The following is a 24,753-nucleotide window of genomic DNA, read 5'->3' as shown; positions in this document are numbered from 1 at the left end:
AAACTGCTCTATACCATCAAACCAGATTTATCACTGGGGATTAGATTTTCTTAGATTAGATCTTTTCTAATCCCAGTTTGAGAACTATATATTTTCTCATCTGACTATAGAACCCAGGGCGCACGGTGGCTTAGTGGTAAGCCTCACACCTCCAGGGTCGGGGGTTCGATTCCCACCGTGGCCCTGTGTGTGCGGAGTTTGCATGTTCTCCCCATGCTGTGGGGGTTTCCTCCGGGTACTCCGGTTTCCTCCCCCAGTCCAAAGACATGCATGGTAGGCCGATTGGCATGTCCAAAATGTCCGTAGTGTATCAATAGGTGTGTGAGTGTGTATGTGAGTGTGCCCTGCGATGGATTGGCACCCTGTCCAGGGTGTACCCCGGCTTGTGCCCAATGCTCCCTGGGATAGGCTCCAGGTTTCCCCATGACCCTGAAGGAAGGATAAGCGGTATAGAAGATGGATGGATGGACTATAGAACCCAGTAGTTTTTAGCAAACTTCACGCTCATATATTTATGTTTGGATGGGAAAGTGTTTCTTCTGGCACCCCTTCTAAATAGTTTGATAGTATGTACAGTAAGTGGTGTCTAATAATAGCTTTCTAGATTTGGTGACCCAGAGTCGCTAAACCGAGATCTCTGGGGAAACCATTGCCTTTCTAATCATCTTCCTCTCTCTGCATTGACATAAAATACCAAGTTGGGACCACTCTGGGATGTAATTCTTGCCCTGTAAGCAGATTTTCAGGCCCATAGTCAGTTCCTAAAAGGTCAACACACCTCTGCCTCATTTAATTTGTGTATTCTTGAATCTTCTCCAGTTGATGAATGAGGGGAACTTGGCCTCTGTCGCCTCATATTTCTACCCAAGTGAAACAGAAAGTCATGGATGACTGCTTAAGATTTCCTACACTGGCAAGTGAAATGTAAAAAAAAAATGTAGAATAGAAATGGAAGCATGCTTCAGTTACACTCTGTTAATAAGAAGGTCTACTGTAGGTGTGCCAATAAAGTATTATAAATAGGCTTTTCAGTTCAGTAATGGGGGGTTTATCAGGGTGAGATTAAACTAAATAGTCACCAAGACATTCCCATATTCTTTATACCAATCATTACCAATGGTGCGAGTAATTCTGCAGATTACTATAATTAGCAAACCAGATTCATATCCAGCATATGAATCATAAAACAGCATAATTACAAACATTAACATGTAATGCAAATGGATATGATGGTGGATACTTCACCAAAAGCTTCACCGACCACAAAGCAAATCTATTATAGTATTATATATATACATATATGACCAACCATTTTATGGGAAAAGTTTTATTAAGTATACATCTTTTTTTTAATTATTATTAAAACAATCAGCAGTTGGCAAAAATAAAAGGTTCAGTTTAAAACCTCTGTCGCTCTTTCGGTGGTGCGCAGAAATATTTCCATGTGTAGAGAAGTTTAAATTGTCTCAAATTCATTTGCTTTCTTCGTTTTAGTTTTCACAGTCTTGCGCAACACCTCAACAAAGTAATCGGTCTCAAAGTGCTTGGGCACTTCAGAAAAATCGATCTAACCTTCAGTATTCCACCAACGTTCTCAACTAACTCCAAAAGAGTAAAAGAAAATAAGAAGGGGAAAAAAAAAAAGCTTGGGTAAATTGCTGGACTAAAGTGCACTGCAATGATATGGTATTGAATATTAGATTGGTTTTTGGGTTGTTGTTGTTGTGTTTTTTTTTTTTTTTTAAGCATCTCACTAGAGAAAGAAACAGCAAACCCAAAGTAGTGAAATACAACAAAACAAAAAGCGCCGTTTTAATCTCACGCTACACTACTGTACGTTTACTCATACTGCTTTTCAATCTAACAGAGTACTCAAACTAAAAACAAAGATCTAATACACAGAGAATCGCGTGTGTTGAGATCGAATGCTTTGGGCTACGCTACATACTCTGCTTGTTATAATATTCTTGTTTACTTCTTATGATAGCATCATGCTCGAAATGACAAATCATAAGGACAAGAACCAGTGTGTACAGAGCATTATTATAAAATTGGGTAGAGACTTTGTACATTGGGTTATAGTACTCTGCTCGGTCTGTATTCCAGGTGATTGATAGGAAATTATTATTCAGGAGTCCCTTTGAATCCTTTCTGCCTTTATATGATTGTGTACAAACTACGCTTTGTAAATACACGAAGCAAAATACAGTGCCTTGCGTGAGTATTCACCTGTCTCGAGCCCTCTGGAACAAAAGTTTAATACTACTGACTTGGAGGGGAAAGTTAATATAGTTAAATAAAAACCATACAAGTCATGACTGCAAAAATTATTCACCCTTAAATTACGACCCCAATTCCAAAAAAGTTGGGACGCTGTGTAAAATGTAGAAAAAAAAAACCAGAACGCAATGATTTTGCTAATCCCGTAAACCCAGGTTACTCACAATAGAACATGGAAATCATATCAAAATGTATAAACTGAGGAAACGTAAAGTTTTAAGGGAGAAATAAGGTAATTTTGGAAGTGATGGTCGCAACACGTCTCAAAAAAGTTGGGACAGGGAAACAAACGGCTGGAAAAGTAAGTGTTGGTAAAAAAAAAAAAAAAGAAGCCGTTGGAGGAAGATTTTGCAACTAATTAGGTTAATTGGCAAGAGGTCAGTAACATGATTGAGTAAAGTAAAGATGAGATAGAATCTTGGGTCAGATGTAGCGCAGTAGTAGATTGGAAGTTCGTGAGTTCAAATCCTAGCGCTGCCACTGCTGGACCCTTGAGCAAGGTCCTTAACCCTCAAATGTTCAGTTGTATAAATTAGAGAAACGTAAGCCGCTCTGGATAAGGGCTCTGGAATCTGGATGGAAGCATATGTTGCTCTAAAACCGGTATATATCTTTCAGTATTGATTTTTTTTTCTTAAAATTTAAACATTTGATATGTTTTCTACGTTCTATTGTGAATAACATACGGGCTTATGAGGATTTTTTTTATTGACATTTTACACAGTGTCCCAACTTTTTTGGATTTTGGTTTGTAGTTCCGGTACGATCAGTTGCCATCAGAAGTCACATAATTAGTCGAATGGAGTCCGCCTTTGTGCGAATAAAGTGCCACGTGATTTTAGTATAAAATTGTCAAAAACGAAACACTGCTCATCACCCTGAGAACACCACCCCCCACAGAGAAGCATGGTGGTGGTAGCATTGTGTTGAGAGGCTTCTTTATTTTTTTTAAATCAAAAGCAATTTTTGCCAAGAAGAATGGGCAGATCCGCAAAGCTGATAAAGACAGGGGTGAATATTTATCCAACTAACAAATGTTTGCTTTCTCTGTTTAATTGAGCAAAAAAATAATAATAATTTGCACCTTCTAGGTCCATTACAGATCCTGCTACAAAATGTGGGCAGGTTCAAGGGGGTGAATACTTACGCACAGCACTGTAAAGTGATCAATTAATCAAAATAATCGTTTTATCACCGAGTATATTTGATGGCACCTAGTATTCAAAAACTAGTTCAAAGGGGTTGAAAGAAAGTTTTAAAAGCACACGCGGTTAGGAAATGCCAACCGAACATACACATACACACCGGCACTCCATATTCAAAATATAATCTGACTTATTTCAGTCTTTGGCCCAATATAAGCAGGCTTTTTTTTAATGTAGTCCAATAAGGAAATGAGTCACGGCTTCTAAAATTCTTCTGCCTCCGTCGCAGGCTGTCCCGTTTTTAAATCCGGAGCTGAAAATGTCAAGAGTCGTTCAACTCAAGTACTTCAACCTGGCAGCTTGGCCCAGAGAGGTGACTGAGGTCAGCGTGGGTGCCGCCGTAGCTGCCGCGGAATTCGGACTGCCCACAAACATTGGATCCAGACATGCCACTTTGGCAGCGAAAAACGCATGGATGCAGTGCAGAACAGCGAAAAGGTTGGAGAATTCCAGCTCCTGACCAAAAAAGAAAGAAAGAAATAGTATCATACAAGTGCAATGTTCTTTGTACCCTTACAGCACTCATTTTTATTATCAACAAAACCCATCAGTTGAAAAAACACTTCCACTAAACAAGTTTCTGTTAAAGCTCTGAAGAGCACTCGCTCCCTCACCAGCTTCTCTTTTTCTCTCTCTCTCCAGAAGTTAATACGACAAAAAAAAACAAAAAAAACAAACAGGCAGCTTGTCACACTACCAAGAAACTCCTCCGAGAAAACATCTTTCCCATTAATCCACAGCACACAAGACTCATTAACATCCGAGATCAATTCTAATTCCCTTCTCCTTAACCGGAGCTGCTCTCTGGAGAGTTCTAATTTTCCGAGGTGGATTATTTGACTAATTAAAGCGGCGTCGGTTACCTTCGCCTCGATGAGCTTCGTGTCTGGGTTCTGGAAGAGAAACTTGATTTTGCTCTTGCCGTCATCCGAGGATCCTTTCAGCTGGGAGAATTTGTACCGCCACAGCACAACCTACAGGGGGCAATATGTTTCACTTAATTATTCCGCATCGTTATACATTGCTGGCGTACACAGCGGTGCGGTATGTCGAGAAATCAAACACTCGGAGGGCCGTGCGATGGTGCGATGATGTAGAGCTACTGTTAAAACCCCGAAGCGGATTCTTTTCCAATAACGGTAAGCGTTTTATTCCTCTCATAACACAGAAATACTCCAATGGTAACGGTTTTAAATAAATGTAAAAAATTACACATCGTACTTTTTATCCATTTGTAGCTACATGTAATGTTGTGGGACGTCCATGAATCACGTTAGTTCCTGTTATTACTTACATTACAGCAGTCATTCTGTTACCTCTTGAAATGAATAAGATAAAAACGTAGCCGAAAAAAAACATAAAGTAATCTCGTCCTAAAAACATTCTCAGGTTACAGCCATATCTCTGACTGTTACGAAGCACCGACACTGGAGACTCCTTCCAAAGTCACTCTAGTTACTATAGAAACTATAACTATTTATTAGAACAAGCACAATATAAAGTCTTACGAGATATAGCCTCGTATTGTTTTTTAAATATGGAAATATATGGGGATTTGAATTAGCTCCAATATTGTTGCGAAATACAAAATACTCAAACAACAAAATATCTGCACCATTTTAACCTAACATTCATCGGTCGGTACAGGATTTCGCGATTTTGAACGCAAAATCAAAGAAACTCCGCAATATTCTTGCCATTTTTAAAAAATTGCCTCAGATTTGGGCCGAGACGCGTCACGTGACGTCATCACGATGCGCATTCAGCCAATTCTCTTCGATTCACGTGCGTCGAACACGAGTACAGCTAAAAGGTCACATTTACCATCAAAGAATTTCATGCGATTGCAGTTTCGCGAACTCAAGTACTTCCCCCGCAAATAAAAGCACAAAAATCTCTCCAAGTCGCATCAATCACATTAATGAATTCTGTGAAATCCTGAATGGACTGATTAAATGCTGAACATAACTCCTAAAGGCTTGCAACTTCAACGCGTGATCATTTAAATCACTGTGAAATGTTTTCTAAAAAAAATTTAAATATGCGTCTGCATCGACTCACCTTCGATGCTGCGTCAAAGCAGACGAAGCCCATGCTGAAGTCTATGGTAAGCCCCATCAGGTGGCTCTCTGTGATGCAGGCGTACGTTTTACTCTGAAAAACAACACGCCGATTAGTTTGTTTGTTTGTTATTTGCTGGTAGAGCGGGTTGTCCACTAATCGTAGGGTTGGCAGTTCGATTCCTGGCCCACGTGACCCCACATGTCCTTGGGCAAGACACTGAATCCCAAGTTGCTCCCGATGGCATGTTAGCACCTTGCACGGCAGCTCTGCTAACATTGGTGTGTGTGTGTGTGTGTGAATGAGAACCAGTGTAAAGCGTTTTGTAACCGATAACGTTAAAAAAGCGCAATATAAGTGCAGACCATTTACCATTTAAAAGCTACCAGGGTCCGTTTTTTGTTTGGGTTTTTTTTCCTTCGGGACTATTCTAAGTCGAGTCGTACGTATCGGTTGTACCTGTATTCTTTCCACTTCGAGAAAGGTGGCCATCTGAAAAGCCTTCTCCCAGAGCCCGAGATCACTCTCCAGCTCCACACTGAACACGGTGTCCTCGCCCGTATCCATCTGCACGCTGAAACACTGCCGTCGCTTGTCCAGCAGCTCGCTGTCCTGAAATACAGGGAGCAAATATGGCTCCGGGCTCCAACGCAACACAGATTTAACCTTGTACTCCAGCACAACTGTCTGTAAATAAGACACGACTACAAGACTCAAGCACGGCGTTAACTCAAGGATGTTCACATGAAATATATACTGGTTTTAAAAAAAAAACATTCATTTCTTGGACACATCATGACCTTTGCTTTATAAGTTTCAATCTCCCATTTATTCTTAACCCACATATGCAGAACTTTATAATACTTTATAATACTCCGGTCACGATATTAAAAAAAAAATTGTTCTCAGTAAATAAATCTCTGATGTTACCTTAAGGATCTTGGACATGATCTCATAGACAGTAAAGCTTTGTTCAGCTCTGGTCCAGTCCCAGGTCGTTACCTAGGACAGTTCAAAACACTCTTATACATGGGCAAAATCAGTAATTTTTTTTTTGGGGGGGGCACACGTTTAATCAGGGCCTTATTCCGGAATAGACTGGTCCAAATATGTTAATCCTTCTCACCGTCTTTGGTGAAATGGCCTGCTTACTATACTCTAATGTTCCTCTTAAACTGAATGAAATGAAATCAAATGTATACCTCTTGGAAAACAAGGTAATGCAAGTGGCTCAGAAATATGCTCAGCCTCTCTATAAGGAGGAAATGAGGTCGCAAGCCTCAGTGAGCATTAAATGAGCATCAAAAGCTACACTTTAATCAAAAGTGTCCAACATTATTAAAGCTACGGGACAGATAATCTTGTTGAATCCTGTACGGTGCCCTTTTAAAAGTAATTGCTGACAGTGTATGGAGATTAGAGTTGATGAAACGGAGTTTAATGGATTTCCCAAGTCTTGTACGGTGAACAAAAAGCCCAACAATTGTAGCAGGGATTGTGTGGGCGCTAGCACACAAAGGCTACGCTGGATAGAGATAATTATTTGAAACATAATATGCAACGATCACTAAGGAATGGGCACTGCCCCCCCCCCCCCCCCCCCCCCAAACAGGGAAAACAATAATGACAACTGTTATTATGAAATGATGAGTTGCGATGATGTAAGTGACGATAAAAGAGTATAAACACATCAGAGTAAGCGCTCACTGGAGGTGCTGAGAATTTGAAAAGAGATGAGCCTCTTAACGCCAGGAACTTTGGAGTGTACATGCGGTCCTGAACAGAGTCCTGCTCCTTCTCATCCACCCAGCCCATGTAAATAATCTGGAAGACAAATAAACATGGACAAATGGAGACATTTTTTAAACTAGCTGCTACTGTTACTACTCTAGACTACTGTTTTATTTTTTTTGGGGGGGGGGGGGGGGGTTTTGCTGCTTTTGTTGTTGTTCTCCTGTTTTTTTGTGTTTTTTTTAACAAAAGACCTTTCAGTATACTATGATGAAGTAATCTGAAATTTCTTTATAAGAAATTATGACTAGACAAAAAAACCAATACCACCAAGACTATGCCACTATATACTGTACGATTGAGTCTCCATCAGTGGTTCATTGACAGCTACTAAAGTTTAGGAATTAACTCACATTTACTATGTCATTAACTAACATTAAAGTCAATCGCACAAAAAGCTACCAAGGTAACTAACCATTACTTTTATTGTTAGCTAGCATCCCTTACAGTTAGCATTTGGCAGCTTCAACGTTGAGCTAAACTAGCTTGAACGATTAGCATGTACAGTAGGTCTGAAGTACCATGAGTATTGTAATGGTATGGAACGCTGCTCATAAGCTCTGAAAGTGTTTATTTTGCGTAATGTTACATACTGGAGGAAGTAAAGAATACTGACAATTGGAGATTTCAGCTAGAGCTGGGACGAAAGCTAGCAATTATTCGTAAAAGCACGCTAGGACGCTATGGTTTAGTAATATCAGTGGTAATAATATCTAGATTTTAACACTGAGCTGTCGTTCTGCCAAGACGAGCTTCCTACTGTACTTCCTCCTAGTCTTGTTCAACACACGTAGTGACATACTGTACGAACGCATTACCTGCTGATTTACAGGAAAGTTTCTGTTAATCTTCTTCACCTGCAACAAAGAACAAAATCATAGCAGAAATCAAGACACAATACAGCCTGTAATACCAAGCTGTCTGCATTTCTCCTGGGAATTCAATTTACAATTTTCTGGTTATTAGCACGGGAACTGCTTAGAATTCACGCCTTAGTATATTAATATGATACTATATACTATATATCGTATAGAAGCGTAAATTTTGCGTCAGAGGTTGAAGTAGCTCAAATACACAGTGCGGTGGAATTCTCATATCTGATTGCTCATTGCTTCTACATGAACTCATTCAAAGGACCTGAATGGTGGATGAAACTAAGGCAAATGATCAACGTATTAAGAAACGTGTTGTCATTTCACCGAGAAAAACGTCTATTTGTTGACATTTTATACGAGGAGATGTTTATGGAAGGAGTCTCAGCACTTCGTTGGTTTTCCACCCTGGGAAAGTCTTCAGGAAAGAGGAGTTGCTAAACTATTTGCAGTTACATTTACGATTATATTTTGTCTCACCAAAAGTCAGTGAACGACCGTTTACATAACAGTATACAACATAAGTAAAAACACGAATGTTTCGCGAACGTTCCCCAATATTAAATGTGCTGTAACGGGAAAATAGTAACGTAACGTAAGTAATAGTAACGTCCATAAGGTTAAGGTTGTCTGCCCTACGGTTCATCTAAAACCTCAAGCGTTCGACCCTGCACCCTGAATAACTCCTCGGATTGACTGAATCAGAGCAGCAGCCATGTTATTTATTAGACACGGTCTGCCGCCTCGGAACATCAGCTTTGATAAAATGACCTTTGTAATATTTCACCCCAATTATCTACAACCTAGATAACAGCCTTTTTCTTGCAAACACATCTTCCAGGGTCTTGAAAATGTTATCGTAAAATAAAAGGCCGCATCGAACAACATTTCAGAGAATTAAGCACGGTGTCACAGTGGATAACATTGACGTCTCAGCTCCAGGGTAACCAGTTCCACCATGAACTCGGGTTACTGCCTTCCCAGAGTTTGTCCTGTTCTTCCCGGGTCTGTTTGGGTTTCCTCTGGGTTCTCTCCTTCCACCACCCAAAAAACATGAGAGGAGGAGGATTGGTTTCACCCCTCCCTAGGTGTGATGGACTGGGGTCCCATCCTGGTGAGTGCCATGGTTGTTGGTGCCAGACAAAAGTGTTAGATTTTCTCTCTAGAAAGTCTCTAGAGTTTACACCGAATGGTGTAAGCGGCAGTTCTGTGGGTGGGAAATGCGTCGTTGATGAGTGAAGTCAGAGGAAAATGACCAGACTGGGCAGCTGTCCAATTTTGGGTGAGTCTGTGCTTACTGCAGTATCAGATTCTTGTTCTTGTCCACTGACAAGAGTGGAACCTAACATGGTCTACTCCTGTTGTACTTTCGGCGTATTAGCGGTTACGAGATGCTTTTCTTCTCGGCGCGGTTGTAAAGAGTGTTTATTTGCATTACCGTAGCCTTCAGTACACTGGAACCTTCCAGGCTTACCATTCTCCTCTACTTGTGGAGTGTTAGCTTTGCGTTCCAGAACGAAAGCTCTAATGAAAAAGAGGAATTGATGTGCACATTGATGTCACTGATTAAAAAGTGATACACAGCCTCGATAAATTCCAGGCTTATTAGACGAGTGTGAAACAAATCATTTTAGCAAACGTAAACACCAAGCCAACAATGTCATAAAATCCGTTCCTCTAAACCGTGCTGGAAACATGCCGTGAAGCTGAGAGCAATATCGGCTCTCTGAGAGCGCTCTAATTGACTTGGCGTTGCAGCTGACGGATTATCCAGAAGCATGGTTTTGCATAAATTCTAAAAATACACAGTGACTGTAGTCGTAACAACACGACAGCGAGTATTAAGATGAGAAAATAAGTATGGATTTTACTTTGTCCCATGCGATGCTATCCTACTAAACCAACGCAAAGCCATGCATCTCTAGATACAAATAAATAGATCAAATCACATAGAGTTCAATTTACCGAACTGCATTATTTCCACAGGAACAATGATGGCTGGTCGTGATATTACACACACAAACTTAAAGAATTATTCTTTATAGATAAATTGCCAAAAAGTCCATTTAATCCATTTTAAAGTGAAGGGCTCTGGATACTTTTCAAACCCGCCATACACCAGCCATCCACGAACAAGAAACTTTCAAGTTAATCAATATTTCATAAAGAAAGGAAGCTGAAATACGTACATTGTGCTTCGTGAGAGCAGATATATTGGACGCTATTGCTTGAAGCCAGTCGGTGCACTCTTCTGCACTAGGACACTGAATTATCCCGCTGCAAACCCCATCCACTGCGATGACCTGAAACGCATTTTGCCTGAGGAGATACAAAAGTAGACATTAAAATGTTAACCGGATTGAACCGTCCCTTAGCGTGTAGTGTAATTACAATTCTCAGTTTTAATTATCGCAACAGTTTTGTTTCCTGTCGGCTTGTAAAGAAATCCGGCATCTGAGTGCATTCTGAGTCGGAGGTGCCGCTTACACCCTTAGGGGAACGACATTAAAGTGATGAAAAGCTCAGAGTTGTGTGAAAGCAATAAAACATAAAGGCTGGGAATAATTCACAAGCAGAACGCATTCTAGAACTTTCCCACTCGCTCACCTGCAGATATCAGAGCCGGGGATGTACTGTGAGAGACGAGCGTGGAGGAGCGGGATAAGGCGTAGGTCCACCCATCGCTTCTCCCAACGTAGCGCTGGAGACATAGGCCAAGACGAGCAAGACAACGTGTCCTGAGAGGATGAAGGAGAAACGATTGGAGTGATTAATAATGACTAAAACTGTAGAAGAGTGTATAGATGCCAGTAGAGTTAGCAGATTTAATGGAATGGATATGGAATGGGAAAAGTGCGATTCTATTTATTATTATTTAAAATATTTCTCATTTATAGCGGGCATGGTGGCGTCGTGGTTAGCACATTTGCCTCGCAATTCCCGGGGTTGGGAGCTCCATTCCTGCCTCGACCCTGAGTGTGCGGCGTTTGTATGTTCTCCCCGTGTATCAAGGGTGTCCTCCGGGTACTCTGGTTTCCTCCGCCAGTCCAAAGACTTGTGTTGTAGGCTGACTGGTATCTCTAGGGTGTGAATGTGTGTGTGATTGTGCCCTGCAATAGGCTGGCACCCCCTCCAGCGTGTCCTCCGCCTTGTGCCCCACGTCCCCTGGGATAGGCTCCAGGTTCCCCGTGACCCTGTGTAGGATTATCGCTTCAGAAAATGGATGGATGGATTATAACCTATGGGTATATTATAGATATCCATTTTGCAAGCAATGGAAGCAATTTTCAGGCAATTCCTCAGTTTTGTTTGGGGATTTCTAGCTGTTTGCTAGGGTGTTCCAGGTGGTTTGGGAAGGTGAAGGCTAGCACGTCCTTCAACCAAGACGTCAAACTGCTGCTCATGCTGCGTCATAGGGCAGCTAAACAAACTCGGAGGCAAGCACAATCTGCCCTCTTCCACATACATGATCATACGGAAGCCCACGACTGGTTGCTGTCTCTGTGATTGACACATCAAAGAGAATAGTGCCTTCACTCCCACCCAGACAATATGACCAATTTTGCTCTCCAATGAAAGGGCAAATGCTTTTGCGTTGTCCTTCTTGGGAACCTGAGGGTAATGCGATATTATGTACCGTATTGTTAGGGTGATAGTTCAGATGTAGGCCACTGTCGCACAGTGGAGACGATGTCCCACTGCTCTGGTCACTTGGTACACCTAAGGGGAAAATACGGATCACGTAAGAACACTCGAAAGCAGATTTCATGCTTCGCACAAATCTAAAGACACTAGCAAGCAAACGTTGGTGTACTGTAACATCCATGGCAACCACTTTGAAACTGCAGAATATCTGAAAGTCTTGGCTGATCTTGACAGCAATACTACAAGTGTAAACAAAGAAAAAAAAGAATTCGTACATGTGCAGTCTTCACAGAGCGGCAGCTTTAAAAAGGCGGGCGTCCTTTTCAGGAAAGACACGGTCAGGGTTACTTCTTCCCCAGCATTCCGTAGAACCTGAACCTGAAGAAGAACTGCAACTTCAACTTCAGCTACCAATACTAGAACTGCTTTCTTTAAAAGGTTATTTTGTAAAAGGTAGACTTACAACTTCTTCATGGCGATAGCTTCTGACATTTATCCCATTTATCTAGAGACAATATATCATCGGTTAGGCAATCAAAAAGGAATTAAGAGATCCAGTATTCCCAGATCTACTTCCTTTCATTCTAGACCACTATCCTGTATGGCAAGTGAAGCATTTACGTGTAAACACAATTCCTTTGCGTCACAGTGTGACCGTGGCCTTGCAGGAGGTAGCCGAAAAAAGCACACTACTATGCCATGCTTGTTCTAATTTCCAATTATTCGCCAGAAATTTGGTCAAAAGGATTGCAGGCGAGCTGAAGTACGAGGATAGGGTCAGGTTTGGGGAAATTCTGCCCATTGAACGCAGAGGTATCAATGACTATATGAACCAAACTCAGTGGAGCGCAGATAGTTCCTCAAATTCAGGGTTTGTTATTTAATTTATTTAATTAGTTTATCATTACTAGTTTTGCATGACCTGTGCATTCCAACTATAATCATTCAATAAAAGTGTTAGATCCAGTGAATATCCGAAAGAAATGTTCAAAAGTTATGCAACCGAATGGGGTTTTCATTTTTTGTTAATGTTCTACGGTAGATCGGTAATATCGACACCATCTCGCCCATCGGCATGGAGCTATATACTCACCTGGAGAATCCCATCTCCTATGAACAGAAGACCAGAGAGCTCGGCTGCGGAAAGAGAAGAAGATCCAACGGCAGTTAAAACCGACAAACGGCAGAAACAAAACTTTCAGTGGAGGTAGAGGTGAATTCAATAACTTACCCCTCTGCTCTTTCGATATTTTCGAAATCACAATCGGGATCTTGTGTTCCGCGCCACCCTGAGAAAGAGTCTCGTATTTATTTCTCGCCAGTTCGCAGCGGCGGATATACAGCATAACAAAGTTGCGTACGACAGGATGCGAAAGGTAATAAATTACCTTTATACTTAAACCAAATCCTCCAATTGTCTGCCGTCGTATCGTTACGGTCCTTTCCTACAAGACATCGTGAATATTCATGTGATTTCCTGAAAAGCCTGGCGCAATCAGCACAAAAAACGGAACAGACCCGACAGAACCTACACTCGAGTAGAACGGTTCCCCAGAAACGCAAATAACGTCTTGCTCTTGAATGGTTAGAATGTCTTTGGACAAGTGCAGTCGGATATTGAAGGGCTCTTCGTTACCATCTTGCAGCAGATAAATCCCTGTCTTTGTCTGCAAGCGAGCAGAAAAGAAAAACACAAGACATCTGTCATTTTCCAGACTAATTAAACGCCAAAAATCTCAACCGTCCCAAGGAACACATATGTTCACGTTTTCTCATCTGAAACCTCCGCAATTCTACATCCTCTAATTAGAGGAAGTGTGTCGATGTATACAGTACGTTCGATTAGACCTTTTAAAAACGATCAATGTATTCGGATCAAAATGTTTGAGAAAGATACCGGGAAATCACTTCAGGTACGTTATTATGCAACTTATTCATAGCGCTAGTCTCATTTTAATTTTTTATTTTTTTTTAAAAAAGGAAATGAATTTCCTTTAATTATTTCTTGTGTGGCAAATTGTTGGTTCAAATGATATGACGTTAACCCGCTAAGTTCGCTAGCTAAACTAGGTAGCTAGCATTCTACCTTTCTAGTGAAATGCGCTCGTTTGGACTTGAATATTTTTCATACGTATTTAGCTTTCTGGTATGATTTTTGCTACAATATTAGCTACTAACATAGTTACGCTGTTTACTTTGTTGAAATGTTGTCATCGCTGGTGGTGTTTTGTTGTTACTAATATATACTTTTATACAGATTTGATTGCATCCTTACATAAAGATTTCTCAGTGAGTTAACTGTTAACTAAAGCGCAGCCTATAGGCTGTGTGGACCTCATGCAAGTGATTTGATATACAGCCAGGTCCATAAGTATTTGGACGGCGACACAGTTTTTGTAATTGTGTCTCTGTACACCACCACAATGGATGTGAAATGAAGCAATCAAGATGTGATTGAAGTGCAGAGTTTCAGGTTTAATTCAAGGGGCTTAACAGAAATATTCCATTAACTGTTTAGGAATTACAGCCTTTTTTTTTTTTTTTTTTTTTACACAGTCCCTCCACTTTCACAGGCTCAAAAGTAATTGGGAAAATTGGACAAAAGTTTCATAATCAGCTACCAAATGCAAATTCGATGCTTGGCTTCGACTCCAGAACTTGTATTTTCTTAATTTGTCATGAAATAACGAAGAAACAGGCCACACCTGGCTATGAACATTTTGTCCAATCTTCCAATTACTTTTCAGCCTGTGAAAATGGAGGGACTTTGTAAAAATAAACATATCCGTAATTCCTAAACAGTTCATTTTGTTCAACCCCTTGAATTAAAGCTGAAAGTCTGCACTTCAATCACATCTTGAGTGCTTCACTTCAACTCCAGTGTGGTGGTGTACAGAAGCACAATTACAAAAATCGTGTCGCTGTCCAAATACTTATGGACCCGACGGTAAATATCACTGAGTCGGGAGATCACTTGTATCCAACCATCGGTCCCCTTAGTCTGTCTTCCATTAGTCTTAAAGTGTTTAGTGGTTTACATAAAGGGCTACAGATTACACAAACTCACAGTTATGAATAAATTGGTGCGTGTGTATATCAGGATCAGCTGGGTAGAGTTCAAGAAGGCACCCGGCATCAGACCTGACCTTGATGGTCCCTTTGGCTTTGCACTCTGTGACCTTCTCGTTCAACCACAGGAACTCAGAGGTTTTGCTTTGTAGCAAGCTTCAAGTCTGTATGTATTTTACATTGTAGGTTCATGTTCGCTAGCTCAGTGTGCGTTGCCATAATAAAAAAACATACATCAGGTTACTGCCAGCTCAGTGGTCTCACAAAATACTCATATATTTCAAGATGGCTGTCCGTTACGTTTAGATATTTTTACGTAGTGAATAGACAACCTCAGAATGTTTCAGTAGAAATTATAAACAGGAAATCCTCTTACCTCTTCTTTTGAGGTCTTGAAATCCATGTGCCAATGTCAGGGACAATACACTTAAGAGAAAACCAAACAAAACAATCAGCTACATTAATTAAGCAATTACTGTATACTATCCTGCATATTCATAGTAATCAGTACTGATGCTTCTTAAAAGTCAGTAAGTGTTTTAAAAAGTACTCTTTTTTTGTACTACATACATATCCTGGAGTTCAGTTTTATTCATGTAGTGTTTTTTTTTTTTAACGATAGACATTGTCCAAAGCAGCTTTACAGAAATCCAGATGTAGATAATGACCTTTTGAATTTGGACTCTTTTGAAAGTTATGACTCAGTGATGCCAGGCCATACTAGAATAGTGCACTCGTACAGTCACCGTAGGGTTCAGAGTCCAACTTACCTCCACAGAAAGATCCACAACACGGTGAGCACGAATATTAATCCATTAGGCATAACGTGGCGTGTGGGGACTCACATAATGTGCTGGTCCTTAGGCTAGGCTGACGGTGAACTTTCACATGTTTTTGGGCCTTCCTGCTAACACAAGAAAAGCTGGTTTCAACGTTTAATCCGAGTGGTGTGAAAACCCTGCCGAAAACTGGGTACATTTAGAGTACAGATAGCGTTTTAATTCCAGTTTGAGATGGTTATCTGGGGTTTTCTAGCGCTTTTAAAAACAATTTGTTCTTATTCATGATGCATTTGCCGGCCAGTTCCAGTTGTGCAGCCACTGGTTGAGGAACTTATCTGAAGTACAAAGATATTTCAATCTAAAAACTAGCTGCATGAGACGTCCATGTTGGTGTACCAGATAGCGTTGCTAAGTCACAGCTCCAGGGTCCTCAGTTCAGTCCTGATAGCTGGAGCTACTATCGTTGTGGACTTATGCATGTTTTCCTACATGTCCACATGGGTTTCCCACAGATTCTCTGGTTTCCTCTCCCTTCCCAAAATCATGTCAGTAGGTGAACTGGCTACGCTAAGTGCTGACAAATATATGAATGTGTTTCCATGGTGCCCTGGGTACTGGCATCCCATAAAAGGTTCCCAGGATAGGCTCCGCATACACCGTGACCCTGACCAGGGTAAAGTCTGAGCTGCATCTACTGTGATATTAAAGACTTGGACAGTGATGAATCTGATTAACAGATAATGCCCCCAAGCAAATGGATGATCCCAGAAGTTATCGAGCATATCCAAGCATACAATAGTGTCCAGGTGATTCACAGATACAGATATAAAAAATGTAACTCGCCATCCCCGTGCTGCGACACATTATATTATAATAAAACAGAATAACACAGCTATAGGAATGTATGTTGTCCTAGGCATCTAAAAGGCTACATGTATACCGAATGACACCTTTATTCGGTCAAGTCTACAGGCTGTGTACATATTTGTAATGACATGGTAACCGTGGCAGTCTCAAAAGACCATAAGTGAGTGGAAAACTGTCTGCTTAGTTGTTTGTTGATCATCTGCATCATTGATCCTAGCATTTAAGAGCTAACAAATGGTAGTTGCTCTTCAAAAAGGTACTTGCCGTTATTCTGCCGCTGTAGTCTCTCAACAGAATGGCCTAAGGGATGCAAAAAAAACCTAAATAAATCAATCACATCCTCCCGGAGAGTGATTTAGAGCGCCAAAATCAATCGGTGCATTATTAAGAGGGGAGACCGCACTGCCGAGTTTCACAACCTGGCAGAACAAACACAAACAGGCCACAGTGTGGATGTGTGAACATTTTTGCTTTCAATAAATGAAGAAAAATTGCTTTTAAACTGCATAAAGGAGATGAAGAAGACTCTCCACATAGAGGCGTAACGATACGGCATGTCCCTCGACGCGAACGCTACGTTAACAGGCTGCATTGTGAGGTAGGCTGTTCTTTATAAATGACCTCTTATATTACATGAGATGTAGTAAACTTTTCAACTTAATCAAGCTAACACTTCCATCTTAGACAAACTTGAACTGTAGAATGGTGGAACATTCTGACAAAAAAAACGTAAGTGTAGTGTTGAGATTGCTATGTTTGGTTAATTTGCCTCCCCCTTGTGGTGGGTGTTTGCATGTCTTGTTAGCAAACAATGCAGTAATTGGAAGACGACCTACACCTGGGCTGGCCTATTAAAGGTCTCAAGTTCCTTCCGCTTGTAGCTCTATTTGCTTCTTGGTTTGCTCCATGATAACTCTCATTTGCCGTTCATGGGAGCACATGATTAGCTGGCCTTTGTTTCTGTAGCTTTTCTGTGCTAGACTGGCGGCACTTGTTTTCATTTTGTTGTTTTAGTTTGTTTTTGGTTTTTTTAGCTTTGGTCTAGGAAGGTTCTGACCTCCAGTTCCTGGAGGGTGTGGACCTTCCCCTTTTGCTATGGTTATGATTTGCTGTCCAGTCTGCCCAGGGGTTTTGTAAGTTTTGGCCTCCCCATTTTTGAGCTTTGCTAATCTTTTCCTTGTTGTGGTACTCTGAAGAAGATGAAGAAGAAGCTTTTCTTTGTCTCATATACATGACATCACAATGAAATTCTTTTCTTTGCATATCCCATAATAAGTTAGGGTCAATGTGCATGATATGGCATGAGTGGCCTTTGAGTTGCCATTGCTGCCCAGTTCATAAATACAGAAATGTACAAGGCTATCTTGACTGCTCAGGTCCAACCGAAAGCCTCAAAACTAAGGGGACAGCCATTTTGGGGCCAAAAAGCAGAGTGTTCTTGACGGTCATCCTACCTGAAGCTCTTGAAACACGGACTTCATGGACTTTCATTATGGTCAAAAAATCCAGGAGCTGCCAACGAATGAGTAACAGTAACTCCATGAATGTGCATGCTAACTGCATATAAATATAACCGCATATAAGAGTCCACGTTAAGGTAAGTCTCATCTCTACACGTTGGAGTGCAGTTCATAGGGGTTTGAGCCCTAACCGTTTCACCCCTATCAAATCATCCTGCGGTGATCTCTCAAGGCCAAGTAAATCCTGCATTTCCATGATATAATATATCAGAACGGTGGCCGGCGCTGTTGTTTTAAACCGGGTCAAGGCTATTCGACAGCAACCGTAGAGTGCTAAAGACTGACTGAGGTGTAAATGACTCACAGCCTGACCTACTGTGATTGCTTTGAAGGAGGCGTTAGCGAAAAAGAAGCGCTCGGAGTAAATGAAACGGAAACAAATCACCCGCCTTTATTATTATGCCACTGACAGCGTGATAAATAATACAAACCAGCTAAGTGGAGGCCACCAGAAAACAAGCAGCATGATGATTTAAAAAAAAAAAAAAAAAACGAATAAGGTTTTGATTATGGTTTGTTTGCTGCTTACTAGCTAGCACTCAACTCCCATTGGTAAAGGAGGTAGAATTAAAAATATAATATAATTCTGCTGACAAGAAATTAACTGGCACTTATTAGGAAACATAATAAGAAGCAGTGAGGCGGGTACGCCTTTCTTTGATGAGCATTGTTATGAATATTTATACAGACCCCAGTGAGAGTGTGTGTGTGTTGGATGAATGGGCACAAAGCAAAATGAGAAAGCGTTTATTACAAAGTGTTGTGGCCCCAAATATCTATAAAAACCCCCACAGGGTGTGGCAGTAATAATAAAAACGTCCTTGGAACATTCCAAATAATGAGAAGGGCCATTTTATGATCGCGTATTTAAACAGTAATCTACTAAAGGAGCCATTTTATGAATGTTTATAAGGGTGTAACACAATGCCAGTATCTGTATCTCAATCTGTATCTGAATTTTAACCCCAAAGTGGATGTGGCCTAAACCAGAATATGAACCCTACCACTACTTCTGTCTCTGACGGTTCCTCAACCTCATCTACATCACTCGAGTTCGTAATTCTCTTCGTTTCATCACGCTCGGTAAAGTTTCTCGTTTGTACAGTGCCTGCTCGTGATATTGTCTAACCGATGTAGTTGGTTCAAAAATCTAAACAAACCACTAGCTTCATTTAAACCACTGTAACCCTGATTAGGCAGGTACTAAGGATGAACGAATGAATGTTGTCAATGTGTGGTCTTACTTAGTCCTGCAGGCTTCATATCTGACCGCTCACCCATATATATTAAAGTAAATACCTCCAGCTTGCACAGTTTTTATGGCATCCCACGAGATCCCGGTCCCAAAGAGCACCTCTCGTTTCAATCTCATGCCTTAGGAAGCTTTCTCGTGTCTGTATTTGTATCTGCTTCGAACACGTTACGTTATTCTGAATCATGTATTTGTATTCGGTTACATCCGTGACTGCATGGTTTGTGTTTTATGTTCCTTCTGTTTAAACTGGACGGCCATTCAAGAGCATGAGACTTATCAAGCATGTCAATCTATCTATAAGCAAACAATACGAATATTTAGATGTCCGTCCTCCTACATAAGATAGGAGGAGAGGCAGGAACGTGATCCATGGTGCGTTCCGTTCACGAATATTTAAAAAGCATTCAAAGCCTGTGTGATTGTGATTGTGTTTTCCCCGGCCTACGCAAAGAATCACTAAAATATATCTATCAGAGGGTATATTTGATGTATTCCATTGTAGGCTGGAGTTGTGTGTCCCAAGCTGAGTCAAAGCACTGACTGATTGACAAATGCTAGTTCGTTTGTTTTTGTTTATCATGGTCGTAAAATGATTGGATATTTTCCACTTTTAGTCATATTGCATTCTTTTTGGACTTGATCCTGTTACAAAGCCATACCATCTGTCCAATCAGATAATGTGGTGTGTGTGTGTGTGTGTGTGTGTGCCTTTCAGCCTAAAAATAGTGCTGTCTTTTCAATCAGTTGTCCCTATGTATATGTATAGGAGTCTTATGCTTATGATGAGACCCTATATAAGGCTCGACCATATCATATGGGTTTCACATTATTAACGCACCTATTTTTAGATTCCCCATTTATATATATAATATAATGTAATATAATAATATCTCTATCTATCTCTCATGACCAGCCGCTTCTAGATCTGTGTAGTTATTGATCGTTGTGCTGTTTGGGGAGCACATAAATAGGTGAGAGGACCCAGAGCTCACTGTGGGACACAAATGAACAGATGCACCACATCATTACCATCGATATTCAAGATGACGCCATTGCTACTACACTGGATTCATAACCTATTCATACCACTTTACTAGAATGGTATAATTACCATTCTACCATTACCAATTATAATTATACCAGTTTGATATAATTACCATGTTTACCCATCAATCTACACTTAATCGGCCCATAACGATGATGTGAAAACATGTTTTCACAGATTTTTGAAAATCGAAAACTTGAAATCTCTTCTTTACAAACGTATTCAGACCCTTTGCTGTGGCACTCCAAAGTGTGGTCAGGTGCATCCTGCGTGCTGTTCATTATACTTGAGATGTGTCTAGAACTCTGAGTCCAGCTTTTGCAATTTGAATTGATTGGACGTAGTTTGGAAAGGCACACACTAGGGTCTATAAAGGCCCTATAATTTACACTGCATTGTCATGAAGAAAAAAAAACACAAACCATGACGCCCCAGGGAACTGTCTGAGAATCACTGTGATCAAACTATGTGAAGGCATAGATCAGGGCAAGGATATAAAACGATTTCTAAGGTTTCGAGTGCTACCTGGACCACAGTGGCGTCAATCATTTTGAAAAGGAGGAAGAAGCTTGGCATAGCCTCGAACCTTCCTAGAGTTGGCCGTTCAGCCAAATTGGGCTCCCGGGAGAGAAGGGCCTTACTCAGGGCGGTAAGAAAGAACCCCCCCCAACAGTCACTCTAAAAGTTCTGTGCAGAGATGGGAGAACCTACTGGATGTACTACCATCTCTGCCCCACTCTGTAAATCAGGCCTTCAGTGGCAGAGTGGCAAGCTGGAAGCCACTGTTGAGTGAAAGGCATACAAGGCTTAAAGGCAACATGTGGAAAAAGATTCTCTGGTCTGATGAGATGGAAATTGAACTCTTTGGACAGAACAGCAAGCACTCCATATCACCTGGCTAATACCGCCTCTACTATGAAGCACGGTGGTGGGAGCATCTTCTCTACAATGCATTACATCACTGAAGAAAACATGAATTACAGGAGAATTGAATCTCATCAGAAAAGAACATTTCAGAAGGACCTTCTTAAGATACAAATGTACTAAAGTTGGTAAGTTCAGGTCATGCTTACGAGTATTATTATTCTTTTTTTGGTTCAAAGTCAAAGGACATAATGTTTTAAATCTAAAGTGGAACTATAATAATTATCCAAAACAAATGGATTTCCTCTCACTGTGGGTGATTTTTTTATTTATATATTTTTGCCCTCATAGAGTCTACATACTGTGTTCTTCTATTAAATCAGAATATATGCGTGGTTGATCAGTTTGCGATGATGCAAGATGTACTCTCAGGATTTACTCCTACTCCTCGATAAGAGTTGCTCCGAGCATTTTTAATTTTTTTTTTTTTTTAAATATATCCCCTCCCAGCTTTTAACTACAACCTGATTTATTTAATTATTTTTTTCCCAGTCTTAAGCAGATATCTAAGCCTCATTCTCAGAAGCTGCATACATAACGAATGATCATTAGAGTACTCCTAGGAATCATTGGACTTGCTATAATGAACTGAAATCCTCAAACATCTTCATCCAGGAACAAATGCAAGTACACCTAAGCAGACAGGCATCTCAGAATACAAGGGGGGGGTCTGTCATTTTAAAAGTTCAAGTGTAATTGTTTTATCCTTTTATTAGTACCAGGATAATGAGTAGTGAGTATGGTGTAGGGTTTTTTTTTTTTTTTTTTTTTTGTCATCCTATCATTCTTGCAAGATTTGAAAGGTTGCACTGCATCAATTTCTTCAGGTTTACTATTAGAAGATTTTGACTGACAGGATGACTAATCCGTCTCTTTGCACTGCTCAGATCATCCCAAAAAAGCAGCTCTTTTCGTCCTAAACGCAGTTTTTTGTGTGTGTATGTGTGTGTTTATTTGTATATAATGTGTGGAGGAAGCCACGCACGCACGCACGCATGCATCTCCGCGCACACACTGCATTGCAATGTCAGATTTTGCCCGTGCATGTAGACAGTTCTTACCTATTCTGTTAACAGGTGCTAATTTGCTTTCTTCGATCCCGCTTGCTTGGCTCGGTTCAGCCCATGACACACGCATGCACGCACGCACGCACAGAGCGGATGCACCCGGACACCACGGCTCGGTCCAATCCGCAATGACACACAAAATCCTCAAATATTCCCCATCACGAGGCTACGAGAAGCGCGTGCTCTCCCTCTCCCTCGCTCCCTCTCTCTTTCTTCTCTCCGTGGATACAGTGGACATTAACGGGCCGGTAGTTGGTTGTCCCCTCGGCCAGCATTCTCTGCAGCAATCCCAGCGCGCGCGTGTCCTCAACACCCCCCCTCCCCCCTCCCTCCCAAACACCACCAGCCTCGCGCACACCGTTCGTCTCTCAGCAGCTCATTATATTCACGGAAACATCTCTTCGGTCCGCGAGACCGGAGCAGACACGACGCTGCTTTTGATTGCGGAAGCGGAGCTACGTCGGCGCGCGCGCAGACGCACGCACGTACACACGCGCACACACACATTTTTTATATATATATATATATATATATATATATATATATATATATATATATATATACAAACTAGATCTGAATTTTTTTTCAGTATATATTTATGTTGACTTGGGTGCATATGTTTAAAAAATCCTTCTATGTCCAAGCTGTAACCTCCTAGCAGAGGCAACCATGTTGTGGGCTTTTAGCAAGCACCCGTCACTGCAGAACAAAAAGTCCATGTGGTGGAGTCGGTCCTCCTACCTGAGAAGGATTCGAGCCAAAAGTCCATGGGGTGGAGTCAGACCTGGTCCAGATCTTCCTGCCTGAGACAGAGTCGAGCCAAAAATCCAGAGGGTGGAGTCGGACCTGATCCAGCCACTCCTAACTGAGACGAGTCGAGTCAGAAGTCTAGGGGGTGGAATCGGACCTGATGCAGCTCCTCCTATCCGGGACGGATGCGGGCCAAAAGTCCGGTGGGTGGAGTCGGACCTGATTCAGCTCCTCCTACCCGGGACGGATTCGGGCCAAAAGTCCGGTGGGTGGTGTCGGCCCTCATCCAGCTCCTCCTACCCGGGACGGATGCGGGCCAAAAGTCCGGTGGGTGGGGTCGGACCTGATCCAGCTCCTCCTACCCGGGACGGATTCGGGCCAAAAGTCCGGTGGGTGGGGTCGGCCCTCATCCAGCTCCTCCTACCCGGGACGGATGCGGGCCAAAAGTCCGGTGGGTGGGGTCGGACCTGATCCAGCTCCTCCTACCCGGGACGGATGCGGGCCAAAAGTCCGGTGGGTGGGGTCGGACCTGATCCAGCTCCTCCTACCCGGGACGGATGCGGGCCAAAAGTCCGGTGGGTGGGGTCGGACCTGATCCAGCTCCTCCTACCCGGGACGGATGCGGGCCAAAAGTCCGGTGGGTGGGGTCGGACCTGATCCAGCTCCTCCTACCCGGGACGGATGCGGGCCAAAAGTCCGGTGGGTGGGGTCGGACCTGATCCAGCTCCTCCTACCCGGGACGGATGCGGGCCAAAAGTCCGGTGGGTGGGGTCGGACCTGATCCAGCTCCTCCTACCCGGGACGGATGCGGGCCAAAAGTCCGGTGGGTGGGGTCGGACCTGATCCAGCTCCTCCTACCCGGGACGGATGCGGGCCAAAAGTCCGGTGGGTGGGGTCGGACCTGATCCAGCTCCTCCTATCTGAGACCAAGTTGAACCATAAGGGTGGAGCATGTTTCACACTGGATAAACGTGTTTCCTGTGGTACAGCCTGGTTAAGGATTAGGGCTTATATGATGAATATGATCAGATCCAGCTCCACCCACTGGACTTTTTGTTCCGCAGCAAGACACCGTCAATAAGCAGCTCGCTACATTATGAGACAACTGCGCCATTGACCTCTGTTGCTAACATCAGCAGAAGCTAGTTAGTAAGCTGATAACTTCCACTACGAGAAAGCCACTAGATTCGAAGGTTGTAAATAATTCTAAAGTGTACATATGGAATTTTTATTTATTTATTTATTTATTTTATCCTATTCTGTCTCTAGGTGTTGCTGGGAGTTGCTGTATTGAGACTGATGTTAACCTCAGAGTCACTCCTGCAGCTTAAGGGTCCTCTGAGTGCTCCTGTAATCAATACGCTTCCCTGGAGCTGATACAGCAAACCCAATGAGACAGGCTGCAGAGAGAGAGAGAAAAAAGCTTAAAAACTACAGATGAGGAAAACAACATCATCGCTACCAGACTACAAAGAATTCAGTATCCAAAACATGTCATTATGAATTCAAGTTCAAACAACTTTCCTAACATTTCCACCAAGTATGATTCTTCCTTGCTGTATTATACCTTTTATGAACACCCACTGGGGTGATGTCGGGGGGGTGGGGGACTGTCGAGTC

General features: G+C 41.9%; 1 protein-coding gene across 2 annotated transcripts; it reads right to left on the bottom strand.

The window, feature by feature from the left end:
• Positions 1-1,716: 1,716 nt before the first annotated feature.
• sntg1 (syntrophin, gamma 1) lies at positions 1,717-22,824 on the bottom strand. Of its 2 annotated transcripts, none has more exons than XM_017479390.3 (19): positions 22,378-22,824; positions 15,694-15,830; positions 15,300-15,349; positions 13,387-13,521; positions 13,243-13,299; positions 13,086-13,143; positions 12,948-12,991; positions 12,318-12,359; positions 12,130-12,232; positions 11,847-11,929; positions 10,817-10,947; positions 10,399-10,528; positions 8,156-8,194; positions 7,254-7,370; positions 6,477-6,548; positions 6,006-6,158; positions 5,547-5,639; positions 4,349-4,459; positions 1,717-3,941 (listed from the first exon to the last, which is right to left on the bottom strand). In XM_017479390.3, exons 3-19 carry the CDS (start codon positions 15,324-15,326, stop codon positions 3,759-3,761), a joined length of 1,578 nt encoding a protein of 525 aa, XP_017334879.1. In that variant the 5' UTR covers positions 15,327-15,349; positions 15,694-15,830; positions 22,378-22,824; the 3' UTR covers positions 1,717-3,758. The 2 variants fall into 2 exon arrangements, with proteins under 2 accessions (XP_017334879.1, XP_017334884.1); XM_017479395.3 differs by having other exon boundaries at positions 15,694-15,827.
• Between the last annotated feature and the right edge of the window lie 1,929 nt (positions 22,825-24,753).

The sequence above is a fragment of the Ictalurus punctatus genome, chromosome 1, assembly GCF_001660625.3.
Source record: "Ictalurus punctatus breed USDA103 chromosome 1, Coco_2.0, whole genome shotgun sequence".
NCBI lineage: Eukaryota > Metazoa > Chordata > Actinopteri > Siluriformes > Ictaluridae > Ictalurus > Ictalurus punctatus.
This window is presented reverse-complemented; position numbering and strand designations above follow the sequence as displayed.

Excerpts from the sequence above, each read along its gene's own strand:
- sntg1 (XM_017479390.3), bottom strand. The coding sequence starts at position 15,326 with ATGGATTTCAAGACCTCAAAAGAAGAG. Across the intron at positions 6,549-7,253 it reads TCAAATTCTCAGCACCTCCA|GTAACGACCTGGGACTGGAC; the intron begins GTGAGCGCTTAC and ends GAACTGTCCTAG. Across the intron at positions 5,640-6,005 it reads TCGAAGTGGAAAGAATACAG|AGTAAAACGTACGCCTGCAT; the intron begins GTACAACCGATA and ends GTTGTTTTTCAG.